At 46.2% G+C, this 24978-nt stretch overlaps 2 protein-coding genes across 2 annotated transcripts in view; one reads left to right on the forward strand and one right to left on the reverse strand.

The window, feature by feature from the left end:
* Window positions 1-15333, forward strand: part of LOC126530899 (uncharacterized) — a 46574-nt gene extending 31241 nt beyond the window's left edge. The window contains exons 10-13 of the mRNA XM_050178222.3: window positions 9748-9913; window positions 11468-11598; window positions 11692-11850; window positions 14902-15333. Of these exons, the coding sequence (XP_050034179.2) occupies window positions 9748-9913; window positions 11468-11598; window positions 11692-11850; window positions 14902-15207 (762 nt within the window). The 3' untranslated portion in view covers window positions 15208-15333. The remainder of the gene's footprint in view (window positions 1-9747; window positions 9914-11467; window positions 11599-11691; window positions 11851-14901) is intronic.
* Window positions 15334-22174: 6841 nt separating this feature from the next.
* LOC126530898 (uncharacterized) overlaps window positions 22175-24978 on the reverse strand; it is a 37428-nt gene continuing 34624 nt past the window's right edge. The window contains exon 13 of the mRNA XM_050178220.3: window positions 22175-23812. Coding sequence (XP_050034177.2) covers window positions 23348-23812 — 465 coding nt within the window. The 3' untranslated portion in view covers window positions 22175-23347. The remainder of the gene's footprint in view (window positions 23813-24978) is intronic.

A 24978-nucleotide genomic window follows, 5' to 3' on the forward strand; every position in this document is an offset into this window, starting at 1 on the left:
AGCCTGTCCCGAGTTGGAAGCACTTGCCACCCTAGACGCCACATGAAGTCGCGTAGGTGGCCAGGCAAAAGTGGCGCCGTTATCGCATCCCACGACACATTATTGGAACGTGCGAGGCGCGCTGGGGGAACTAGAGGAAGCAGTAAGGCTGACCTAGTATCTACTACACGGTTTTGGAGAACGTCTACATCGGGACATACCTGTTGTATGTGGCGATAAAATGCCACGGCCGTACAGTAAAACGTAGGTGCGTTTAACACTTGTGGTCCGTGATTTAAGTGTACGTCAGGTAACATGTAGCGAATTTTCGTGCCAAGGAAATAGCACGCGAGTTCACGCGCTGGACACTGATCACACTGCAACAGACGGAGCAGAAATCGCAGAGCAAGCAGCCGGCAGCGGACAGACACGGATGGGAAGGCGAACCCACCGCGAGAGCGTGGCTGCCCAAACGTCGCGCGACAGACCAGTTCTGTACGGCCCGACCAGAAGAAGGCACCAAGAACGGACTGCAAGGACCTAGTAACCCGTAATAGTGGCTGTATAACGTGACAAACGTACCACACTCGGCCGCAAAATATAGACTGCGCTAAGTACCTTCTTTCTGATAGGGGTAAATCGTACCCTTGAGCATCTTCAATATTTCGCCTTACATCTTCAAGAATTGAGAGCCACACAGAGTCTGATATGCCATTAGAGGTGTAGTCAAGGCCTAAAATGCGAAGAGAATTGCTCTTTTGAAGACGGAAAAGGGGACTTAGGCATGTCTGTGGTGCACCAATGAACAAATAACGACATTTTGAAACATTTAGCGCAGCGCCTGAAATATTTCCGTACTCAGTGAAAATTCGAAGGCAACGGGTTAAGCTATCTTCATTCCTGAGATATAATGTGATGTCATCGGCGAAGGCTGTCACCTTCACAACACCGCTACCAGGCAGTGGGAGACCGTATACGTAAGGGTCTTTCACTATTGAGCGCAGAAATGGTTCAAGGCTGAGCACAAAGAGTACTGGGGATAGAGGGCACCCTTGACGAACGCCACGAGTAACGGGAAACGGTGCACTTTCTCGACCATCAAGGAACAATGTACTTCGTATATTTGAATAGGTGTTCCTAATAAGTTCAACAAAGTTTGACGAGAAGCCGAACGAGATCAGTACATTAAGAATGTAGTTATGTTCAAGGCGATCGAATGCCTTTTCTTGATCTAGTGAAACAAGGAGACCACGTGCCGACCTGGTCAGCGTGTATGTCATTATGTCACGCGTAAGGAACGAAAGACTGTGGATCTCTCTGCCAGGGACTGAGCATGCCTGATGGTGTCCTATTAGCGAAGGCATCAGGCTTCTCAAGCGCCGGGTGAGAACAGCTGTGAAGGTTTTGTAGTCAACGTTGAGAAGCGTGATTGGCCTCCATTCCTCTGGACGAACTGATGACGGATCGTGCTTAGGTATTAGCACATTACGACCGTCCCGAAAACTAAACGGGGAATCAAAGTTCTCAAAGCATTGGCTGATAACAGATACGAAAGTGGCACCAATATCTTCCCAGAACGTTAGATAAAACTCAACGGGTAACCCGTCCTGCCCTGGGGCCGAGCCACGCTTCATGGAAGATAATGCTGCCTTCACTTCCTCGGCTGATGGTCGTGCACAAAGACGGCCAGCTACCTCAGGTGGAACCTGAGGCAGCCCACTAAGCAATGTATGAAATTCTCGTGAGCCTGAATCTATTTGCATGGTCGTACGCGCCATGTTTTCAAAATGCGTTACAAAGAGCGAATAATCACGCGTGGGAGGTGGTGTAACAGGAAGTGCTCTTGGGGCCGCAGAACCGAATGCATTCGGCTGTCTAAAAAGCGAGTTTCTTGAAAAGCGCAGAACTTCGGGGTGTGCACACGGATTACGTCTGCATTGCCAAGCAGCAGCTGACAAAGACGACGCCGCGATGAGGCGTTGGAAACGCCTCCGTAGCTCACGCTGCCAGGACCTCATCAACGGAGTCAGGTGACTGACCCGAAGGGCGATGCGGAGCTTCGTGGCAGTATCCGCCAGTTCTTCTGACATACGTCGTCTGAGTGCACGTCCTTCAACTGAACAGTGCAGACGCCACTGCACCTTGAGCGCATCCCATGACTCTCGGTCAGATCTAGAAACAGAGGCGCCCAAGACTCTTGACAAACAAGAGCGCGAGCGCGCGTCATGTAGAACGCGGATGTCCAGACGCCAAGGTTTTACTGATGAGGAAGCTGGGAAGCGAATTTCAAGTATTACTGGTTTGTGATCGGAAATATAAACAGGGGATGAAGGTAACGTTATCACATCAGACCGGGTGACATACTGAGCTAAACTGCTTGGCACATAGGCACGGTCTAACCTGCTTGACGACGCACCGCGTCGCCAGGTCCAGGCAAATAAGGAACCATGAAAAAGTCGATATGTATCCAGCAACGAAAAATGCTGGACGAGGCGACGCAACTCCCGTGCGTTCCAATCAGGGCGACCCCAGCCCGGGCCTTGCACATCTGCTCGCGTCTCTAAGACGCAGTTAAAGTCCCCAACGAGCACCACGTGACGACCGTCAAGGAAATACACGTCCAGGTCACGGAAAAAATCATTGGACTTTGCACAAAATCCGTAACCTAAATGAAGATAGTACACAATCAAATGCCAATATTCGACCAGTCCCATCATAAAAGACATGATGATCTCGTAAGAGAGCTCTGTTGAAAATAATAATACCAACTCCGCTAGATCGTGATGTCGCGAAGGAGAAGAAACAGTCTAGGTTAAAAGTGCGTTTGAAAGTAAGGAAACAAGTAAGGGAACAAGTCCAGGGGTTAAGCAGTGCACGCGTCACTTCTTCGACCCTCTCGAAGAAGGCCGAGGTTTTTTGGGCCGCTGTAACTCGGCACGGCGATCGGGGCCGCCGTCCGAGCCAGAGGCTGACGCAAGAGCGCGCTTTACGTCTCGTAGGGCCGCCATTTCTATGTCGAGTTCATCCAGGCTTGGCGAGAGTCCAACGCTGCTATCAACTCCGAGGCTGAAGCTGTTTTCTGATGAGGATCATGTCGGTAGCGGTAGGGCGGCGGGATTGATTTCATCGTCACCGGCAACTTCGGCAGCTGGGGTTCAACTTCAGATGTAATGGTTGCGCCGTTGTAGGAGATGCAATTGAGGCGGATGAAGCCACAGCAGATTTCGTGGGTATATCGACTGTAGTGATCGCAGGGTCAGGTGTTTTATCTGCATTTAAAACTTTGCTGCGATCAGGAGGAGTGATGGTAGCAGCCGAAGTGGAGGCGCTTTCGGCCACAGCACGCGTGTCCTTCGCTGCTTGGAAGGCCAGCGAACATGGCGTGTTGCGATCCGCCACGTCACGGTCTTCTTTTTCAGTAGAGGAGGCCGGCGAAGATGGCGCGTTGTGACTTCCCGAGCTGCATGCCTCTTCTTTTTCATTTCTTGACGCTGGTTCATGCGGTGTCAGTGCAATTTCTTTGGTTACGGCGTCACGCGCAGTCGCAACCGCAGTTGACGTCGGCGGTAAGGGGAGAAAGGCTCCAGTAGCAGCGTCCGAGTATGAACGCCGCACAGGGCACGCGACCGTAGGGTGACTATCCCCGCAACGCCGACAAGGACGGTCGCACCCGTCGCTTTCGTGGTCATGGACGCCACAACGGCCACAGAACGCTGCGGTGCACTGTGAACGGTAGTGGTCGCTGGAACCGCACCGACGACACACGCGTTGCAAGCCGCGGTAGTCAAACGTCACACGATGACCAGAGACTCGCAGATAATTTGGGACCGGGGTTGTGGTACTCGTTTCCATACGCACGAAGCGTGTGCCCGTGAGCACGCCACGTCGTCCGCTGTAGGCGCCATGGCGTGAGAGGTGGACGTCCCCGACGTGGAACACGCAGGGGCGTCGGTAGAAGCGCTTGTTCCGTGCTCCTCCTCTATTACATTTCTATTTGAGTTTTGACTCAAATAACGCTCAGTTGTCAGCGGCCACCAAATCAGCAAACAACGAAGTGTCTAACTACAATGGTGGTGCTTCTTCCAGTTTCGTATGCCTTACCTCAAAAACTTCTTTGTTGTTCAAGCTTGTTAACTAATTTTGAAAAAGGAATTGCTTAGGAAACTGCAAAAGTGCTTAAGTACTGACAGAATGGAAGAATATTTGTCCTTCAGCAAACGTCTTTTAGCCTAATATTGACCGACAGGTTGAGCTAATACATCGAAGATAAAAACTGACTGACGCACTTACGCCAATCCCCGGAGAGGTGACCAAGGAAAGGCTCGCTTGAAAGCTCGGCAGAGACATGTACGACTGCTTACGTGTGGGAATGCTGTGGGAATGCATTATAGGCCCTTTGGTGTGATGTTTTCAACGCGATAGCGTTAAGTGCGCCGTGGCGCAGAAAATCCGGCTTAGGCGTCCAGTGTCCAGCGTCGACCATCGTATCGGCAAAAAGCATTCCGAAGCACGCATACCCAACCACTCAGGCCCTCCGGTGGGTGTAGAGCAAAGAAGTTACTGAACTAATTGAAATTATCAAAGTAAAATACGTTAAAAAAATTGTAAAGTACGACTTACACACAACCTACGGGTGCGATAGCGTCGGACTGTAATTTGAATATACGAGAAAACATGATTCTGTTACGGGGAAACTCAAACAGAAACCCCTTTTTTAGCGTGTTCTATCATTTATAGACCAGCCACGGCGCCAAAGATTTGCGTGCGCTAGCGCGCGTAAATCTTGGAGGCCACGGAGCGGCGCTCCCGGTTTTTTTCAACACCACCAGAGGTGTTCCTGATTCTATTTGCGATTACCTTAATAAATATTTTGTAGGCAACGGACAGTACGCTGATCGGTCTATAATTTTTCAAGTCCTTGGAGTCCCCTTTCTTCCGGATTAGGATTATGTTAGTGTTTTTCCAAGATTCCGGTACGCTCGAGGTCATGAGGCATTGCGTATACAGGGTGGCCAGTTTCTCTAGAACAATCTGCCCACCATCCTTCAACAAATCTGCTTTTACCTGATCCTCCCCAGCTGCCTTCCCCCTTTGCATAGCTCCCAAGGCTTCTTTACTTCTTCCGGTGTTATTTGTGGGATATTGAATTCCTCTAGACTATTCTCTCTTCCATTATCGTTGTGGGTGCCATTGGTACTGTATAAATCTCTATAGAACTCCTCAGCCACTTGAACTATCTCATCCATAGTAGTAATGATATTGCCGGCTTTGTCTCTTAGCGCATACATCTGATTCTTGCCTATTCTTAGTTTCTTTTGCACTGCTTTTAGGCTTCCTCCGTTCCTGAGAGCATGTTCAATTCTATACATATTATACTTCCTTATGTCAGCTGTCTTACGCTTGTTGATTAACTTCGAAAGTTCTGCCAGTTCTATTCTAGCTGTAGGGTTAGAGGCTTTCATACATTCGCGTTTCTTGATCAGATCTTTCGTCTCCTGCGATAGCTTACTGGTATCCTGTCTAACGGAGTTACCACCGACTTCTATTGCACACTCCTTAATGATGCCCACAACATTGTCGTTCATTGGTTCAACACTAAGGTCCTCTTCCTGAGTTAAAGCCGAATACCTGTCCTGTATCTTGATCTGGAATTCCTCTATTTTCCCTCTTACCGCTAACTCATTGATCGGCTTCTTATGTACCAGTTTCTTCCGTTCCCTCCTCAGGTCTAGGCTAATACGAGTTCTTACCATCCTATGGTCACTGCAGCGCACCTTGCCGAGCCCGTCCACAACTTGTATGATGCCAGGGTTAGCGCAGAGTATGAAGTCTATTTCATTTCTAGTCTCGCCGTTCGGGCTCCTCCACGTCCACTTTCGGCTATCCCGTTTGCGGAAGAAGGTATTCATTATCGCATATTATTCTGTTCCGCAAAGTCTACTAATAGCTCTCCCCTGCTATCCCTAGTGCCTATGCCATATTCCCCCACTGACTTGTCTCCAGTCTGCTTCTTGCCTACCTTGGCATTGAAGTCGCCCATCAGTATAGGGTATTTTGTTTTCACTTAAACCATCGCCGATTCCCCGTCTTCATAGAATCTTTCGATTTCCTGGTCATCATGACTGGATGTATGGGCGTAGACCTGTACGATCTTCATTTCTTACCTCTTATTAAGTTTCACAACAAGACCTGCCACCCTCTCGGTAATGCTCTAGAATTCCTGTATGTTACCAGCCATATTCTTATTAATCAGGAATCTTGACTCCTAGTTCTCGTCTCTCCGCTAAGCCCCGGTAGCACAACGTGCCCGCTTTTTAGCACTGTATATGCTTCTTTTGGCCTCCTAACTTCACTGTGCCCTATTATATCCCATTTACTGCCCTCTAATTCCTCCAATAGCACTGCTAGACTTGCCTGACTAGATAACGTTCTATCGTTAAATGTCGCGAGGTTCAGATTCCAATGGCGGCCTGTCCGGCTGTCTGCAAAAGCGGACTGCGGTTGCCAATACGCTGCTCGTCAATGAAAACGTTAATTCAACGGAGAGAAGTGAGAGGTCGCTTTCCCTGCAACGAGCTATCTGCGATACTTACTTCTTTTACATTACGCTACGCGATCTCTTGCAAGTTGATGCTGAATGGTGTCAGCCCTACCCTGTTGCATTTGGAAGTGAGTTTGAAGTTAAGACCTCACTACCATAGTTGGAAGTGAGGTTTCTACGTAAGGGTACAAAAATGTAAAAATGAAAGCGTGTAGAGGCCTGTTCGTTGGCACAGTGAAAAAATGCGCCAAACATAAAAATGTCATTTATCAATAGCAGCAAGAACGACCGTACTTCTGTGATGTTTAAAACTTTTTTCAGTGCCACCATTTCCCCTTTGAAACTGATGACAGCGTATGAAATTGTAGAAGCGAAAATATCCGCTCATGGGAAAGTAGTTCTGGGAATTCATTCCACCAAATAACGCAATATAAGATTTTCTGATTGGATTTGCTGCTCGGCAAAAAACATTATAAGGAGCGAACGCTCACAGTTCTGTAATAATGCGATAATATCCATAATCATACCTTCGGGAAGAAAAAAAGAACGAAAGGACGCTGGCGACAGAGAAAGTACTTCTGCAAGCTGACCCCGAAAAAAAAAAAAAGTGGCAGCCGACGATCGCTGCATGCGTTCGTCGGCTGCCACTTGTCGCGCTTGAATTTCACCACCCGGAGGAGTCTTCCTTTAGGGTCCCTTGGGAAAGAGAATATCTTCGAGCCATCCCTAGCGTAGTTCGTGCACTGCGGCAGGCAACATCCAGGCATCTTGCGAACTTCGTGACGGATCAGTAGGGCGACAAAGCGGCCTGCACAACTTGCGCGTTTAACCTTAGCCCAGCGAGTGCCCAAACATGGCGGACGCTCCAGCGACGGTGAGGTGAGGCGGCACTGACCCCTTAAAAGAATGTCAGCACTCTCAGGCGGCGCGCGCATTGAGGCATTCTACTGCATCGCGGCCGACGCAAGAGGCCGCGTTTCTACCAGAAAGCTCGCCTTCTTGCATAGCGTTTGCCGCCAGCGTTTCCCAGTAAACATTGCGGTTACATAAGCTGCAGTTGCCGGGAAACGTCAGGGATCTTTGAAGAGAAGTGGTCAGGGAGCTTTGAATGCTATCGCGTTCCACTTTATTAAAGGCGAAGCTTAAGCGTCCTCGAAATTTTTTCTGCGGCCTGATTGCCCGCGCAAGCTCTCGCCCGATTTCTCAAAGCGCCTCGGTAATGCCAAATGAAGACCCGCCAAGCGTCTCAAAGCGGTCGCATGCCCGCCAGGAGTTCATAACTCGAAGGACCACTCAGCGCCGTTCAATCGTACATTAATGCTTTTCAAGCGAAGCTTGTATTGGCTTCGGTCGCAATATGGTCACGCAAAAACCCAGTGGCTCCCAGAGCAGAGCAGCTGCGGGTAAGGGCAGTTTGATGAGTTGACAGCTGCACCGGCGCCAGAGCGTGAGTCATTAACAAGGATTCCACCTGCATAGGCGCGCGCTCACGCCACGCGCGCTACCAATCAGAGCTGTTTCGCTTCCGCCGGGGAGGGAAAGGGCAGGAAAGGGCATCGCGCGTGCTGTCCCCCCCTTTCATCGGCTTTGTTTTCATTCAGTTCATTCTCAGAAAACGGATGGGAAGGCCACGCATTGTTGCGTTCCCCCGAGGAACTGGCAGCCTTCGACGAGCGACGGCGAGAACTCGCCCGTGAAAGGGCTCGCCGTGGGGTCGCCGATCCAGCCGTTAGAGCACCCTGAGCGAGGCAATCAAACAGCAAGAGGAGGATGCCGAGCTGAATGAGCGGCAGGCCGAAACAATCCGGCACCGTTACCTTTGGGTTACTTAACGATGACAAAGGTCATGTACACGCAGGACAAGCATCACTTATCCCCAAGGTGCTTGTTTCGTGATTCACATGAAACAGCCACCTTCAGTTACGGTGTCATAGACGGCGGGTAGGGTTACATTTCTTGCTGTGTCTCTTGAAAGAAACAATATAGCAACACAATTGTTCCTTGCTCTTGCGGGTGGAGCTTGTACTGAATTCTTAGGTTGCCACCGACTAACGAGGCAATTTCAATTCTCTAGCTTGCTTGAAAAGAGGGAGTGGTGAATGAAAGAACACTATACTTCCTTTCAGACATCAGGCGCAACGCTGTGGAGGCTAGAAATACTTTTCACTGTGGCTGCGTCCGCACATAGAAAGAGTTCGATATTCTTGATCGAAATTGTGCGGTACTGTTCTCTATTTAGGTTCACTATTGAATAAAGTAACAAAAATGTAATCCTTTGAAACAAACAAACTGTCTAATGCGTTGTTTTAGATCAATTTGTTTTTCGTTGCGTTTCTTTTCGTTTTTTTTTCTTTTTCGTTTATCGGCAGCGCGTCGCGGCAGCCTCACGTGCACACTCGCGCGAGCAAGCGCCGTTGGCGCGCAGCGAAGCATGGACGGAACGCGCGGAGTGATACTTTTTTCGTCACCGAACTTCTTGCGTAGCTTCCACAACGTTGCACCAGAACTCTGAAAGGGATCGTTGTTGTCGGCACGCGTGAAGATGCACAGCAAGTCTTAAGCAGTCGCAGGTGCCTCTTCACTTTGGATATAGCAGTACTGGTCTTTTTGCTTTCTGCTCAAGGAACTCGCGCACGGTCATGGTGTAAGAATTTTTGTTTCCGGTTGTAGTCATGAGTCCAACCGGTTTCATTCTGTCCAGGGACGTTCACGCTCAACATCGGACTGGGAGACACAGGCAAAAGTTTCTGAACGGTTTCTGTGCTTCCGCAAGCGTTACCCTTAGCATCTCGCACATTTTAACGCGAAACGAGCAACCCTCTGTAAATTACACTCTCAGCCAATAGAGGCACAGCAATGTCACATCAGGGCAGGAAACTCTTCTGATGCTACTTGCAGCTTTAAGGGACGATCAAGCATAGTAGGATGAAAATACTAGAGTTTAGGAGAAGACCAATAAGCGTGGGTCATAGCTCTAGTCAGGAAATAAAGCTTCCTTGCAGCGTCGGTTCTGCAGAGGGGATCTGGAACCATTCGGGATCCACCATGGAAGGACCATATGAATGCTTTTACCATGGCACGATGTAACAGTGCGTCATGTACTCAGAAAAAAGAAAAGAAAAAAGGAAATCCCTCTTCGATTATACCTATGCAAAAAGTTCAATATGGATTGTGCTTAAGATTTGGCCGCTTGAAGCTGACTGTTCCTCTCATTGTTGTATACTCAGGTCGACGATTCCGTAACCGCCAGCGAAGGAACGACCGATTGGGAGAAGCTGACTTATTCCTTCTACCGAGTTGACAGAGCCAACAAATGGGTGACAGACCTGCAGGCGTTCGATGTCACTGATTGCATGGGGGACAATATTTATTCTATGCAGTTCGAGCTGACGTGTAAGTAAACTAGCATACATTTCTCTCACGAAGACTGTTAGAGACGGCTTTACTCGAAACATGGCAACGGGAAAGAAACTGTGAAACGGGGTTATCGAGGGCTATCGGCGAGGTGATTAATTACAGTGCACCGAACTATTACGCGGTATTCTCACTGTTGATGCGAGTAAGGACTGCGACCATAGTGTATGCATAGCATTGGGAGCCTTGTATCTTCCGAAGGGGCCCGTTAAGGACTGATTTTATTATGCTTTCCCATGATGAGTGAACGCAGATGCAGGAGTTCAGTTACGACATTGACAGTAACCGCTCACTGAATGAGCGCATCAGCGGCAGCCGCGCTGCTGTGTTTTGACATCTTGTTTATTGAGCTGTTTTTTTAAGCCGCCTTCCACACGTGACACCCATACCAGTAATACCATATTTCGACAAATGTAATGTTACTAATGTGTCATCTCGAAGTTTGTACGCTGTCGCCTTTACTAATACAACGACGTATAGCATTTCTTTAGTTTGACGTTTATTTTCATTTTTAAGTTTCACTAAGCGCGGATCCTAGACGAGAAAAATAAAGTAGATCAGCACATTTATGTCGCCAGCGCAATTTCTGAAGTGTCGCGACATATATATTAAGGGATTTGCCAGACGATGCGAGTGCCGTAAGAAACAAAAAAAAAAAAAAAAGACAACCAAAAAAAGAAAACATTTCATTTAGACTTTCCCATCCTCCAGCAATAGTCTCACGAGTTGGACTAGTCAAAATCTTAAGGGCAGCGGCGCCGAACAAGATATGTGAAGCGGAAACGCGCACGTTGACGGCGCACATTCGGTTGGCATCTTGACTTCGCGATAAATGTAACTAAATACCGCTTTTTGGCCAAGCTCCGCACTAGTAAACGAGTAGTTTTAAGGCGCTCTATGCGATCTCGTTCACTTTTGAAAATGTGCGATTGTTTCCGATTTTAATGGAGTATTCAACAGTCGGGCTGCTTCGTATAAACCACGCCCCCGCGTGCTGCACCATCCTCCACGCTGCAGAAAATATATATGCAAAATATATATGTAAAATATATATGCGATATGCAAGGCAGGTCACATGCGTTGGAGGTGGTTCCGCATTTGCTGGTCCTTCGGAGGTGCCGGTATTAAGGGCTCGATTTTCGCCCGTGGGAGAGAAGCAAAACTATCTTGACGCATGGAAAATGCTTCACTTTACTCAAATTTAATTTCTTGTGCACTTTGTTATGGGCATTATACATTGTTACTGCGGTTATCTTAATTAAACGTGAGAAATAGAGGGACGAATCTCTTTAATGAAACGCACAGATTTCTGCCAACATGTATATAGTCGCTTACACCCTACTTTGCGTGGAGGAGGGGATGAGGGATTGAAAGCCTCTAAGAGAAAGAGAGAGAGAGCAGAAAAAAAAGATGAGAAAAAGCTATGAAAGATAAGGGACTTGGTATTTACGTGTAAAATGATACTTGCTATACGCTTCGATATGGAATCTCATCAAAAATGATCAATATGCTTCTTGTCGTCTTTGTTTTCAGATCCTGACGCTAAGTTTGAAGACGTGGTGAGCATCACCGTCGAGCCGCTATTTTTGGCGATGTGCAAAGCGCAGATAGTGCAAAGTTTGAAATCGAAACTCGGAATACTTAGGATTGGACGACTGCGAGCTGTAAGTATGTCGTGTAAGCAGTAGACGAATACTCAGCATTGTTAGTATACAGTTAATAAGCAAATCGTTTGCATTTTCTGACATCGCTTGTAGGTATTCGGCGAAGAAAGAAAGCTCTACATTCAGTTTTCATTGCTTGATGGATTTACTTCCGTTAAGGACGAGCCTACGCTAGAGCAAATGAAGGCCTCACTTCAGAAATACGTGGACGAGAAGACGCTAAAAATTAATGTCAATGCGCCCGGAAAAAAGGTAAGAAAGCCAGTTTATTTCTACCTTCCTTTCCATAAAGTAATATGTTCGCATTATGTTCTATTTCTTTCCGTGCTTTTCTTCTGTTCTTAGTGCTGCAGTGGCACTGAGAGAGCAAATGGTTTAACTAACTAACTAACTAACTAACTAACTAACTAACTAACTAACTAACTAACTAATTAATTAATTAATTAATTAATTAATTAATTAATTAATTAATTAATTAATTAACTAACTAACGCCTTACTTAACTGACAAGGTAACCGAATAGTCAATTAATTAATTAATTAATTAATTAATTAATTAATTAATTATATAACTTGTCAGCTACTTAACAAACGAACCAAACAACCAATCGCGCGTTTCCTATTTCGTGGTTTTAGCACGCCAGCGTTTGAAAACGGCGCTGAGATACCAAGTTCTCGAGCTCATCTAGTTCCTATATTATGAACTGATAGAGGAAACAAAAAAAACGATACCTGGGTATTCTGTAACGACAAATTAGGAGCAAGAGGCCGCTTATCATGGACAATGAATTCAATATAACAGGATTAGGCTTCTCTCTCCTTGAAAGAGCGGACAGAGAAGATAACGAGAGGAAGGTGACATATAATGAAGGGGGAGCACCTTTCAACGTGAGTGAGCGCAGGGTTACACAGGACTACTTCAGTGGGTGCGAAACCACGCCGGATGATTAAAACTATACTGAGGAGAGTGACGGACTCGTTAGAACAAGCATAATCGAAGTAATCTACTGTGGGAATGTCCAGCCTATAGACTGGATGTACGCAATATATGCTGTGACAGGCACCTTCCCACCGTTTTGTGAATACGTTTTCCGAATGTAATACCGCGAAGCAATCATGCAATGTGAAATTGATCGAAGTGTGATTTTCAACGTAGCAGTAGATGTTCTTGGGAGCACGAAAACCTCGATCCGTCGGCTTTTACTTGAAGTGGCACAGACAAATTGCTTTTTCTACAGCTCATGCCGATCTACTTATCCCGGGCGCTGCTGTGGCCTTGGATCTGTGGCCTTGTGCCACGCCCTTCACGAGTGTCCAAAGTCTCATGCTTTTATTTTTGTCACGCTATTCTTTACGTTTTTACTTCCCCTTTCTCTTTCCCTATAGTGCAGGGTGGCAAACCGGAGGTTTTAAGTCTAGTTAACCTCCCTGCCTTTCTCTGATTTGCATCTCTCTCTCTCTCTCTACTCCACAGAAACAATAAACACACTAGCTAGACTGTACAAGCGTCTCCTGACTATGTAGGACATCTTTTTACCGTGGTTCGATTTCGGTAAAGGTTAACATTTCGAAAGACTTAGTGGGCATAAATTTAGATAAATGTTTGTGACAGAGAAGGTTCTGGGTTTTGCATGCGCGGATTCCTTTCATTATTTTTTTTTACTGTCCACTGTGTTCGAATTGAGCCATGCGTTTGGCATTAGATCCACGTTAGAACGCCAACAGCTCCTTCACTGAAGGTTAATTACTACTAAGTGACACCCGCATACACGCAATGGCATAGACACAGTTAAGCGCTGATTGAAATTTTTCGTCGGGGCAGCCACACTTCTTAAGATTTCCTGTAGAGGAGAAAGAAATGAAGTGACCGATGCACTACTGTTTCTTCCCCAAAAACCCATGGCAACAGACAGGGCATTCAGTAAAAAGTACACAGTACCGTCGGCGTAATTTTTACAATCTATTGATTTCGTGTTTCTAAAGTACCAGCATGCACAGCTGACCGCATGCTCAGCTTGGTTTGGGAACATATAGCTGAAAGAAAGAAGCCGCCTCCATTGAAGCAAATCAGTAAATGTAGCCTGAAAAGTTGAACCGACAAACATCTCGGTCTTCCCATATACCCGCGCCCACGCAATTAAGCAACTTTTCGCGTAGCGCCTAACATTTTATTATTTATGTGTATGTTTTACTTAAGCGCTATAACGTAAAGCTATTCCAAACTTTTAAATTAGAATTCTGCAATCAACCCTCCACGATTGGTCAAAAAGATTTTCGGACCACCCCGCTCTTCGCCTGTCTCTCACGGGACGTCACCAAAACCGCGAAAACTAACCGTGTCAAAGTTACGTGTACGTGTTAAAGATGCATTAATATACCGAACAAGATAGAATTCTTTTTCTGAATAGCCGGAGACTTCTCCGTTCCAAAAGGAATAGAAGATGGCTGCCCAACGATTGCTTAGTCGCTGGCTATTCGCACCTTCCGGAGTGCGTGGATTTATTTAGGTATAATAAGCTTTCTGCGTGGCAATATAACGTTATCGAGTCCTTTCGCCACGTGTACGGCATCATTCTGCCAACTATTCTTCCCTGAGGATCCGTTTTAGCGACTTTCTTAGTCTTTCGTTGCACGTCGCCGCCATTTTAGACCAGCCATGCCAAGCTAAGTAAGGGGAAGCGGACGTATCGCAGACGCCGACCCTACTCTCCTCATCCGGTAATCTATTTTACCCGCGCTGCGCTGGCTCGGCCTCCGCGAAACTCTCTCCACTTGAGCATGCTCCTCACCTCTTGTCAGCGAATTAGACAAGAAAAACTGCTCAATGTAGGCAATATTATTCGGTTTGAAAGCAAACAGAAGTGACCTCTTATAAACGAGGAGAGCGTTTGGTTGGGCTATTCATACAACGCTGCGGGCCACCGCCCGATGCTTGCGTAGGCGGTTACGTAAATTTGACGCCAGGAGATTGGAATAAAAACTCATTGGGATTGTTTTACGTTATAGTAGTACATTATAGTAAGTAAAAAGAAGACGAATAAATATATTTCCTGATTTAAAATTTTATAAGGAAATTAGATCTCTGAATTTCATCAAACTTCTGATTTGGGCTTCTTGGCATGCTATTAGAAAGGCGTTTAGTTTAACGCAACTTGCACATGGACACAGAGCGAGAACACGACACACACACAGCGCTGACATCCAGAATTTCGTCTGAGCGCTTTCTCTGTTTCTACGCGGTAGTTGTGTTACACTGAATGATTTTTAGATGGCACCAAAACTAAAATCTCTACTTTCTGTATAGGAGGACATCGAGTTCACGGCTGCGCCACGTACGCTTAGGAGCATCGACGACGAAGATTTTCCGGCTAGCAAGGCTTCAAGCACTGCCCCGTTTCAGTTTAGCGGTAATCTGACGATGCAGAAAGCACCGCCAGCGCTTTATTACCCATATCAAGCACGTGATCAGTCGGCTCTCCCGAAGAACGAAACCGGTGGCCTAACGAAGACTGCGCGTCTGGTGACTTTCGTGGTGGGGGCTATCGGACTCTTTATCGTGGGTGCCTTGGTTGGCGCCATATCGCTGCGCCTCCAGCGCATTGTACGGTAGAAATATGAATAATAAAAAAAACAACTTGTAAATTGCAATATGTGCCTTATGGTAATTAATTAAAAACTTAATTAGTGAGTTTTTGTCAGTTCCTCGATTATGCATTTAAATTTTTTGTGCAAGCGATATCCGCCTCCTCCAATAGACCTACTCATGGACTAGAGTTGTGCTATCTGCCAGAGGAAAGTTCTGAAAAAAAAAGTTGAAAGTGTTAGCTGAAACACCCGGTTTGTGAGATGTGAAATCCCGCACTTGGTCCTACCTGTTCGACATCCTTGCTGCAGTGCTTGGGATGTCACTGCTGTGCAAGTGCAGTTGGGAAACTGAAGTCCTGGCACGGGAAGCAAATTGCCAGCACTATAGACGCTCAGGGACACCGCTTGGCAAATGACCAGCAACCAACGTTTTTTGCATAACAGGTATCCTACCAGTGTATATAGTAGGACTTGGTATCGTATTTAGCGGACATCCTCACACAGCCTACGGCACGTAAGGATATAATGGGCAGCAACCATTCCCCCCCCCCCCCTCCCCCTATCTTAGTCATCACTGCTGTATTCCGAGCCAGCGGACGAAGATCCTGTCCTGTGAAGCGCTGGTGCAGGGACGGTGTAAGCAAACCTCCTGGAGAATTTTTTGCGGTCGTACTGCGTGACAAGGGATTAGCTGCTGAGTTGAAGCTACCGGTTCACTTACCTTCTCCGGGCTTAAGGCGAGAAAAGTATGCGCTGCGAGCAGTGAGCGGAACGAGTACAAAGGGCCGACATAGCAATATAGAAAATTTTACGGAAGAGTTAATGCGGTGATCTGCCCGAACACAAGGAAGTGCGGGACATACCAATGGGTGGTATTTTGCGCTAGCATGTCGGTCTTCAAAGAAGTTCCAAGAATTTGGTGGGTCATCAATAGCCTTTCTGGGAACTGCACCTATGTAGCAACTCGAGCAGTTCAAAGTGCGTGGTTTAATTACGTCACCACGGTAATTACACATGCGAGCGATCCGAGCTGTCATAGGTGTGTTTTACGAACGGCGCAGAATTTAGCCCGCTGTACGGGGAGAACTGTAACAGCCACCGATATCAAATTTGGCGAAAATGAGGGAAACATTATGGATGCCATGCATGCCGAGATAAACTTACGTGGAAAAATTACGGCACTTGTGAAACGATTCCTTACGCATGTGCAGAAAGCGTCGTGCAGCCGATATATCGCCGTTTCCTACTGTTTGTTGAGAACATTATGTCAAAGTGAATTCACCTTCGCTTATTTTTAAGACAGATCGCAATTTAATCAATGCCACTTTTTATTGAACGTAACCTATAACTGGCGTGCCTCATAACCGTACCGTGATATCGCACGTAAAACTCCGGAATCTAATTTTTTAAACCAATGACCTACCGCTTATTTCCACGAAATGTAACCAAGGCAGCATGTTTAGCTCCATGAGGACGCCGCGGATGCGTCGTATAACGCCTAAAATTAGGTAGAAAACGAGTGTTCGGTATTTATTTTAAAAGCTCATAATTGTGCAAGAAGCGTTACACTTTCAACACGCATTGCTACTAACGTGCTCCGTTCTTCAGCAGATGTGAGCTCAGTGTGACGTAAATTCTTGTCGGGATATTTGAAAACACATCCCATAACGCTATGGCAACGTTTTCGACTGTCTGATGAATATATTTTTTTTTACAAAAGCTCTAATTTGTCAACACACGTTTAACTTCGCATGCTCATCAGTCAGCCATAAAAAAATGTTTTTTCCGAGCGTGAAAGGAACCCGCGAATACACGCAAAGTGCCCCGAGCGCCCAGTCGCGCGATAATTTTGCATGTATACGCGGGCTTCTTTCCCACATCTCGGAAAACCGTTTATGCAGCCCGTATTGAGCAACAGAAAACTGTATCGGGAGATTTTTCATGTTGCTCTACAATATTCTCATTGACACTTTCCATCGAATTGTAATATTTGAGAAGTTTATAATTAGGGCTAATTATGTAATTGGGCGGAATGCAAAAAAAGAAAATAATTTGAGTATCTCCAAGCGACGGCAAGCAACATTACCTTGGTTCTGTCTAGCTATGTGGCATTTGCATATTTTTAAATATTGGTGCAAGATAGTTGGGATACCCTGTAGGCATGGTCTTCGCTTTGTGTAAGGTTGTTGGAAGTCAGTGCTGTGTGTGTATTTTCTTCATTTGTCCCGGTCTCTCGCGCACTTTAAACTTGAACTACAAACACGCCCGAGTCTCTACCCTTCATAGCTTTAACACCCATGGAATTTCTCGCCTGCCCTCTAAATATAAAACTGCTGCCAATTTAGTTCGCCCAGGGAAGCGGTGAAACATTGTTAGTGTTTCATACAAGGCCTCTAAAGAGGCAGAAAACAAGGGTTTATCAATTTTAATTACACCCCTAATTAACACACAGACCTCAAAATCGGCAGCATATCGCCCCTAGCATTTCCCACTGTTCCTCAAGATGTAGGTTTCCTGAGTGATCTAGCTTTTTCAAAGAAAACCGGGAAAACGGCCATATAACAGTTTTGTGCGCTTTTAGTCGCATTAACAGCTTCGCTGTAAAATGTAAAATGTACCAGGCAGATATACATTTACGCACTCATGTATTACCGTCATCAACTTTAATTGTGGTCAGCGGAGGAGCTTGTAAATGTGAAACATCTGTTTTCAAGGATTAGGTTCACTATGACGATGATAATAAGGAAACAGCTGTACAGCCCGCTACCATATGCATGCAGAATTGTTGTGTTCGCAGAAAGATTGGAGTGTGATACCACAGCACTGCACACTGTTTCAAAGGGATACAAATACGCATTGTGGGACTGCATGGCCGAATAATAAATCAGAATAAAGTCGTATATGGGCTGCCTCAGAGCAAACCAATTTTATTGAATGAGTGGAAATTATTTAGCGGTAGTTTATCTGCCCAGCACGTTCCCTCAGGAATTGAGGGAGAGAGAGAGACTTTAATGATATGCCAGAGATGTTAGGCTGGTTGATCACCTGATATGCTACTGCAGGTGCGATGCGATAATTATTATCTACACAGCCAGCGCGCGCACGCACGCACACACACACACACACACACACACACACACACACACACACACGCACGCACGCACACACGCACGCACGCACGAACGCACGCACGCACGCACGCACGCACGCACGCACACACACACACACACACACACACACACACACACACACACACACACACACACACACACACACACACACACACACACACACACACACACACACACACACACACACACACACACACACACACACACACACACACACACACACACACACACACACACACACACACACACACACACACACACACACACACACACACACACACACACAATGTCAGCACTGCGCGTGTGTTTGAGCAGCCGCGCTTTTGGAAACCACGCGCAGAGTGAATACATTTATTGTTGTCTTCATCTTCACATTACCACTAGCATTCTTCAACTCGCCACTACCAATATCTGCAACGATGTGGCGTCCCCCCTCTCCGTTCTTCTACCTGTGAAGAAGGCACTTGCGTTGTACCTAGAGCCCGAGTAAGCGATTCATTTCGTTGAAACGGTTCGCATATAGAGGCACATCGCATCAATTTTGTTTGAACCGGGACGCCCTGCACAACTTGGTGTCTGCTAGTCAGAAGCCATCATTTCTCGGTCCCAGGTACCAAGTCCTCCAATATGAGTAGCCAGATGCCAGGGTTGGGGGAGGGGAGAATCCGTATCGATGTTAAGCACATACTGAACAACGCAACGCCTCCAGCTGATAAATGATGGAGGGCCACCAGCCAGACTGCACTAGTGCACTTCGTATACTGTTCAATGCCCAGCCACGTGTCAGTCAGCTGTTAGAGGCAACTCTTCAAGCCCCAGCTTAGACAAAACTTGGACGCGCTGAAGTAATGGTGCAAGGCCTATGAGTCGAAGTAACCCCCCTAATAGTACAACTTGCAAATAATAATAATAATAATAATAATAATAATAATAATAATAATAATAAGAAGAAGAAGAAGAAGAAGAAGAAGAAGAAAAAGAAGAAGAAGAAGAACGCGTGCAACATAGCCTCATCCACAAGCTCGGAGCGCATACTTTCAACTGCAGGAAATACACAAACTGCTAAAACAAGCTTCCGCTACCGGTAGCTGTCTGCTTCCTTGCGTTACAAATTAGTGCGTCATCCGAAATATGAAAAATGCAGAAATGGAGTTATTGAATGAGAATTTCCCATTATATGTCAACATAGCATCTGCACTTCAGATCTGTGCAATTCTTCCGAATTTCAAGATTCTTTGATGCCACAAATGAGCACTTTCCACATATTTAGTGGTTTTGATGACAAACCTATTATTTATAAATATCTGAAAAATAGTCATCTTTTGTTCATGCTGTGGTAGAGCAAATATACTCTGCTGAGTCAATTTCAGGAACAAAATTGTTTTTGTACAGCGTTTCCCAGCTAACATTAGAAACTCTTCAAGAAAACTGATATAATAAGTGACTGTGAGATCCACGCCGCTCAGTAATCAGTCGTCACCCACCGCGAAAGTAATCTTTGTGTAATTACCGGCTAATGTGAGAAGCTTACTTAAACATTTTTAAGATTTCAGTCGAGGGTGTACCTTCCCGATGGAAAATTGTTTCCATGTTCTAAAACAAACCATTCAATCGCTTTCATCGCGTTATGTCAGGAGCAATGATACTTTTTTTCGCGCTTTTCACTATAGCGCGCGAAATCGGAAAAAAAGTGGCACGTGATTGCGTGCCCACGCGCTTTGACAACAGCGGTTTTAAAAGTGGTTTGAAGAAACTAACGCATTAAACAGGGGTACACAGGAACTTTGTTTACGTCATGAGCTTACTCTCAACTCCTGTCGCAAGTGTCACTCAGTTTCGTAAATTTACGCACATCTGCTCGTGGAGTAACGAAAATCCGGTTGAATCGCTGCGTGAAAACTTTCCCTCTTCCTTTACTTTGGTATTTGTGTAGTTTTTTTTTTTTTTTAAAGCAGAAGTCACCGCCACCTGTAAAGAAAAATCGGCAAAGCTATTGAAAGATGCAGTCTGAGCAATGTCTGCGTTTGGGGACAGTGTGTTGGTGCCGTCGGTGAGAGATATGGCCCCACCGCGATAGTCGTATGCACCTGAGAACGCTCGCGTATTATTGAACAGAGATTGCTGAAGCAATTGCAAGCGAGAATTGCTCGGGGATGCTACAGAGGAGGTCGCCGATCGGTTAATGGGCAACTTTATAGGTCCCAGTGCCTAACCGGAATAATCAGAGAAATTCTCGAAGCTCTTTATTTTGGATATGCTGTTTGCACTATGCGGTGCACAGACCTCGTGGGAAAGTTCTTAGATTTTTGCCACGCATACTTATTGGAGGCCTGAAGGTGCAGACGCTTTTACAGAGAAAGCAATAGTAGCCCTTTGTCGATTTCCAGGGACGCATGAAGCATAAAAGGAAGCATAAATGAAGACTTCGTAGATGCATTTTAACCAGGAAATAAATAGCGTATTTTATAGGCTGTGAATTATTGCTCTTAGCACATGAAATCGTAATACGTGCGAAGAAATGCGAATGTCCGAATGAGGAGATAGTGGTACCAAAATATTCACGTTCGAATATCCGATTATCCGTTTAACCGGTTACGTAAACCGTATGTCCAGTATATTCGTTTTTATAAAACCGGATAACCGGTTTTCAAGATTAGGTTTACACTTCCCTCGGTTAAACCGGACGCCGTGTATGATGGATATTTTGTAAGCGCAGCAGCAGCGTCTATATTCTGCGTAACAAAATATTAAAGCACGTCATAAACTCCATACATACAACGTCTGCTCATAGTAATCTCTAAAAGAGAGATATATCCTAATAGAAGAGCGCACAATACTAATCAGCTTCGTTGATCTTCGTAAATTTCTCACATTTGGGCAACACCCCTTTTCGGCAGCAGGGTAAGTGCTACTGGATGCTCCGGCTTATATATCACGAAATTCTGAACGACAGAGCAATGCCAGTGAACGCACCTTTGTTTTGTGTAACAAAATAATAAATGCCGACACGAAACCAGCAGATATGATAGCGGCTTGTAGGCATCTCTATAGCACACATATTTCCTTGCAGAACAGCACCTCATATTCAACGGCTTCACTGACTGTCTAGTATTCTTTTTTCAAATTTGGAGCCCATGCTGACAGTTCAGTATACCTTTGCCAGCAAAGAGCAACGACGTGCTTAGTCCTGCTAGAATAATAATTAAGTTGTCAGCGGTTATTTCAGAGAGATTGTGTAAACGTGTCGACTACATAAACGCGCGCCGCTATGTCATCAACAAAGATCCCGCGGACGTTACAACGCACAACGCGGTTTGCTTAGAGGCAGCAAAAGCAGATGAAGAGAGATAGAGGGTTAAAACCGTGCAACATACTGTAGGGAGCATGTGCTTTGTCTGGATGACAAATTAATGCACCCGCAAGAAACCTCAGAAGCCTGAGTAGGTGTACTCGGGTGAACGCCGAAACAGTGCTAATTTAGGAGTGCATTGTCCTTGTGTGGACACTTATTCAGTATGCTAATTTAGGCCGGCTGGGACATGTCAAAGCTAAGTGGTGTAACAACGCATAGGACGAGACAAACAGAATGCACGGACGAAGCGCTGACCGTAGCATTAGCTGACGTCTCGCTCCGTGCGTCACCGAAAGTTACGCTCGCAAAAGTCCAAACGTTCCGTACAGGTCGAAGATTACCAGAACACAGGTGAACGTTTGGAAAGTAATTAGCCGAAGTGGCAATGAAACTTGGTGAAGAGAGTAAACGGACGGGGTGCCGTTTCAGGCAAGAATAAACGCTAATGGAGATCAATATTGTTATGAGTCATGTACAATTAGAAACAGATTGAAATAGAGAAAGAGACGTGGAGAACAACCATCTTTATTTCCGACGCTCTGTCTAACGCGCCGCATGGTTCTAGGACAACCTTCATATCCTTCTGAAGCATGGAGTGAGGTAAAACTCTCTTTTGGGCAGTCCTCCCGTTCATACATGTCCCTCAAAACTTTTCTATCATTTATTCGCCATCGCTTCAACCTCAATATAGTCTGGAGATTATAGGAACTCCGAAATGTAAAGTCATCTGGTGCAAAAGTACAAATTTCAGACAATGTTAACAGAGGGCGCTCGACTGCTGATGAGAACGTAAAAAGTGAGCACATTGAAAACGTCGGGAGAGAATTGGCTGCAGCAACAATGTGGCGCACAGGGAGCTGCTGCGGCGGCGTGCTCGGCGGTTGGTTGAATTGGGAGCGCTATGGAGTTGTAATGTCGCTTTTCATATTGCCCCTTTGTATGTTTAGTCCGATTTTATTTTTAATGCTAATTAACATTGTAGCCAAATCATTGCTTGGTTTCGCGTTTGCCTCTCTAACGTCCACGTTTGCTTCTTTTAACGTTAACGTATCTGCAAAGCAGAAATACTACAAAGGGAAAGAAAAGGATATTTGGACTCGAAACTGGACCCGAAAAAATAAAAATGCCAGTTTGTTTTCTTTAATCAATGCACAGAAATAAGGCTCACAAATTTGCAGCACATACGTGACATGAAGAAATGAGCTGCATACTGCAGCAAAAGGTTGAGACATTTAGCGCCTCTTACATCGAGTGCCACAGTCTTATCTGTCACGAGCATTGCACAAGTTATGCCAAGCGCAAGACGCGCAAGCGAGGAGAGATCACTGCGGCAGCGCCCCGCGTTAACCTATGACATCCGGTCATTCACTATTTGGTTCTTCATTGTCGCACGCGTTAAACAGCATTTCTTCCCGAGTATTTTTCATCACTCGTGTGCCTTCGTCCATACATAAGCGAGGTGGAATGCCATAAAGCACGTGGTTCCAATCTGTCCACCTGATACCCTACAGCTAAATAGATCAGACCATCGCGTACAACGCGCAAGAGAAAATTAAGGTGTGCGGACTTTCCCGTCGATTTCCTTACTCCATAAATGAACAGTTCAGGGGGGGGAGGGGGGGGGGGGCAAACATCGGCCATCTTGTGCTGAAGTGCCTGCGCGGTCGCTGAGATTTCGTTGTTCAGTGAAACACCGTCGTGGGAAGCGAAGCGGTTGGAAAGAACACACTCTTCGCGTAGGTAGCCGACGCCCCGATGAGCGTTCCCAGCACGAAGAGCCCCGCCGTCGTTCCCCCGACTACTCCAGGAGAGTAGCGCGTCGCGTAGGTTGAGTAGGCCAGCGGAATTTCGGTTATGACGTGGTACGCAGACGTTGTAGTGTCCCAGTCATGGGGCTTGTGGTCCGTAACCACAGGGTCGGTGATGATCTCCCAAGATGTTGTGGGGGCGCTGGAAGAAGAAGTCGCACTCGAAGATGCCGCTGTAGTCACTTCCGCGGCCGGAGTTTTCACTTCCTCGGTCGGAGTAGTGACCGCCCCAGGGGTCGTTGGCCTGGGACCAGGCGTCGCGGTTGTTAACGGAGGTACAGGTTGTGGTTTCGGCGTTAGGGGCAGTCCGAAGCCCCAAGACGATGCTGTAAGGTTCACCTGAAAGAGCGACATGCCGACGAGACTAATCAGCACGGCACGCCGATGTGGTACCTCATTTTACTCGTCGTCTTTTTCTATATATATTGTTATCATAAACTTGTTTGTTGCCGGTCACACAGTACAGCTCTGCAGATCTGTTGTGCTTTCGATCGTACGTGAAAAACGAAATATTTTGCGTAATGCCAAGAACGACTTCGAAACTGGACCGAACGCACACCATAAAACGCGATCGGACGACTGTTGCAATTGTTAATTTGCGCCTTGCGTGGTATGTTTTCCACAGCATTTTGAAGTTGTTCTTGGTGTTAAGCAAAAAAGCGCATTTATCCCAAGGAATGCATAAACAGTGCTAAAGGACTCTGATATAACAAGTGGCTTAAATTTCACAATTACTTGCGCTCTCATTGCTAGAAGTAGCAGGGTGACACCAAGAAGAGAAAAAAATACGTGCTTCAACACAGAAAGAAACCCTAAACTGTGCAAAAGCTGTAATTATGAACTACAATTGTTTTAATTTGTACGACATGAACATAACAGCCTCTCTAATGACACTGTTCGTTGGGACATTTACGTAAATTTTATTTCAGCATTATCGCTTGCAACTCTTGCACCTCTTCACTGGCCAGCTTTCGCAATACCCAGAACTAACGTGCTTCCATCAGAACTCGCTCAGCGTGCTTGTAAGTACCCGGTGGATGTTCCTGACGAGTGCCCTTCTGAAGAGGGCTTGTTCTGGGGAAATTGGTGGCGTGTTTTGCTACTGCTACCTATTTACAAACAACACAAGCGGGCTGCATAGCGACACACAATAAGCACAATTTCTGAGTATTGTCTACGAATGCGTGAACATTCTTCGGCTCGGCTGTTCGCTTTTTGGTTACTTGCTCTCCCTAGCTTATGCGTGTCCACCCACTGCTTTTCCGATGCCAAAGAAACGAAACGCGTGTACTGAACGGTGTGGAGATGAATTGCCAGGAAGCCGCATGGCCGCTCAAAGCGATCGCATCTATTGAGCCGAACGCCATCACAACCGGTTTCAGCACAGCTCTTTCTCCCTTTTTCGTGAAGACTTTGACGCGGCGACGGCGACGTCACCAGTTTCCTTTTAACGCAACCAATAAGTTATTATTATTATTATTAATATTATAATTATTACATGTACC

The sequence above is a fragment of the Dermacentor andersoni genome, chromosome 5, assembly GCF_023375885.2.
Source record: "Dermacentor andersoni chromosome 5, qqDerAnde1_hic_scaffold, whole genome shotgun sequence".
NCBI lineage: Eukaryota > Metazoa > Arthropoda > Arachnida > Ixodida > Ixodidae > Dermacentor > Dermacentor andersoni.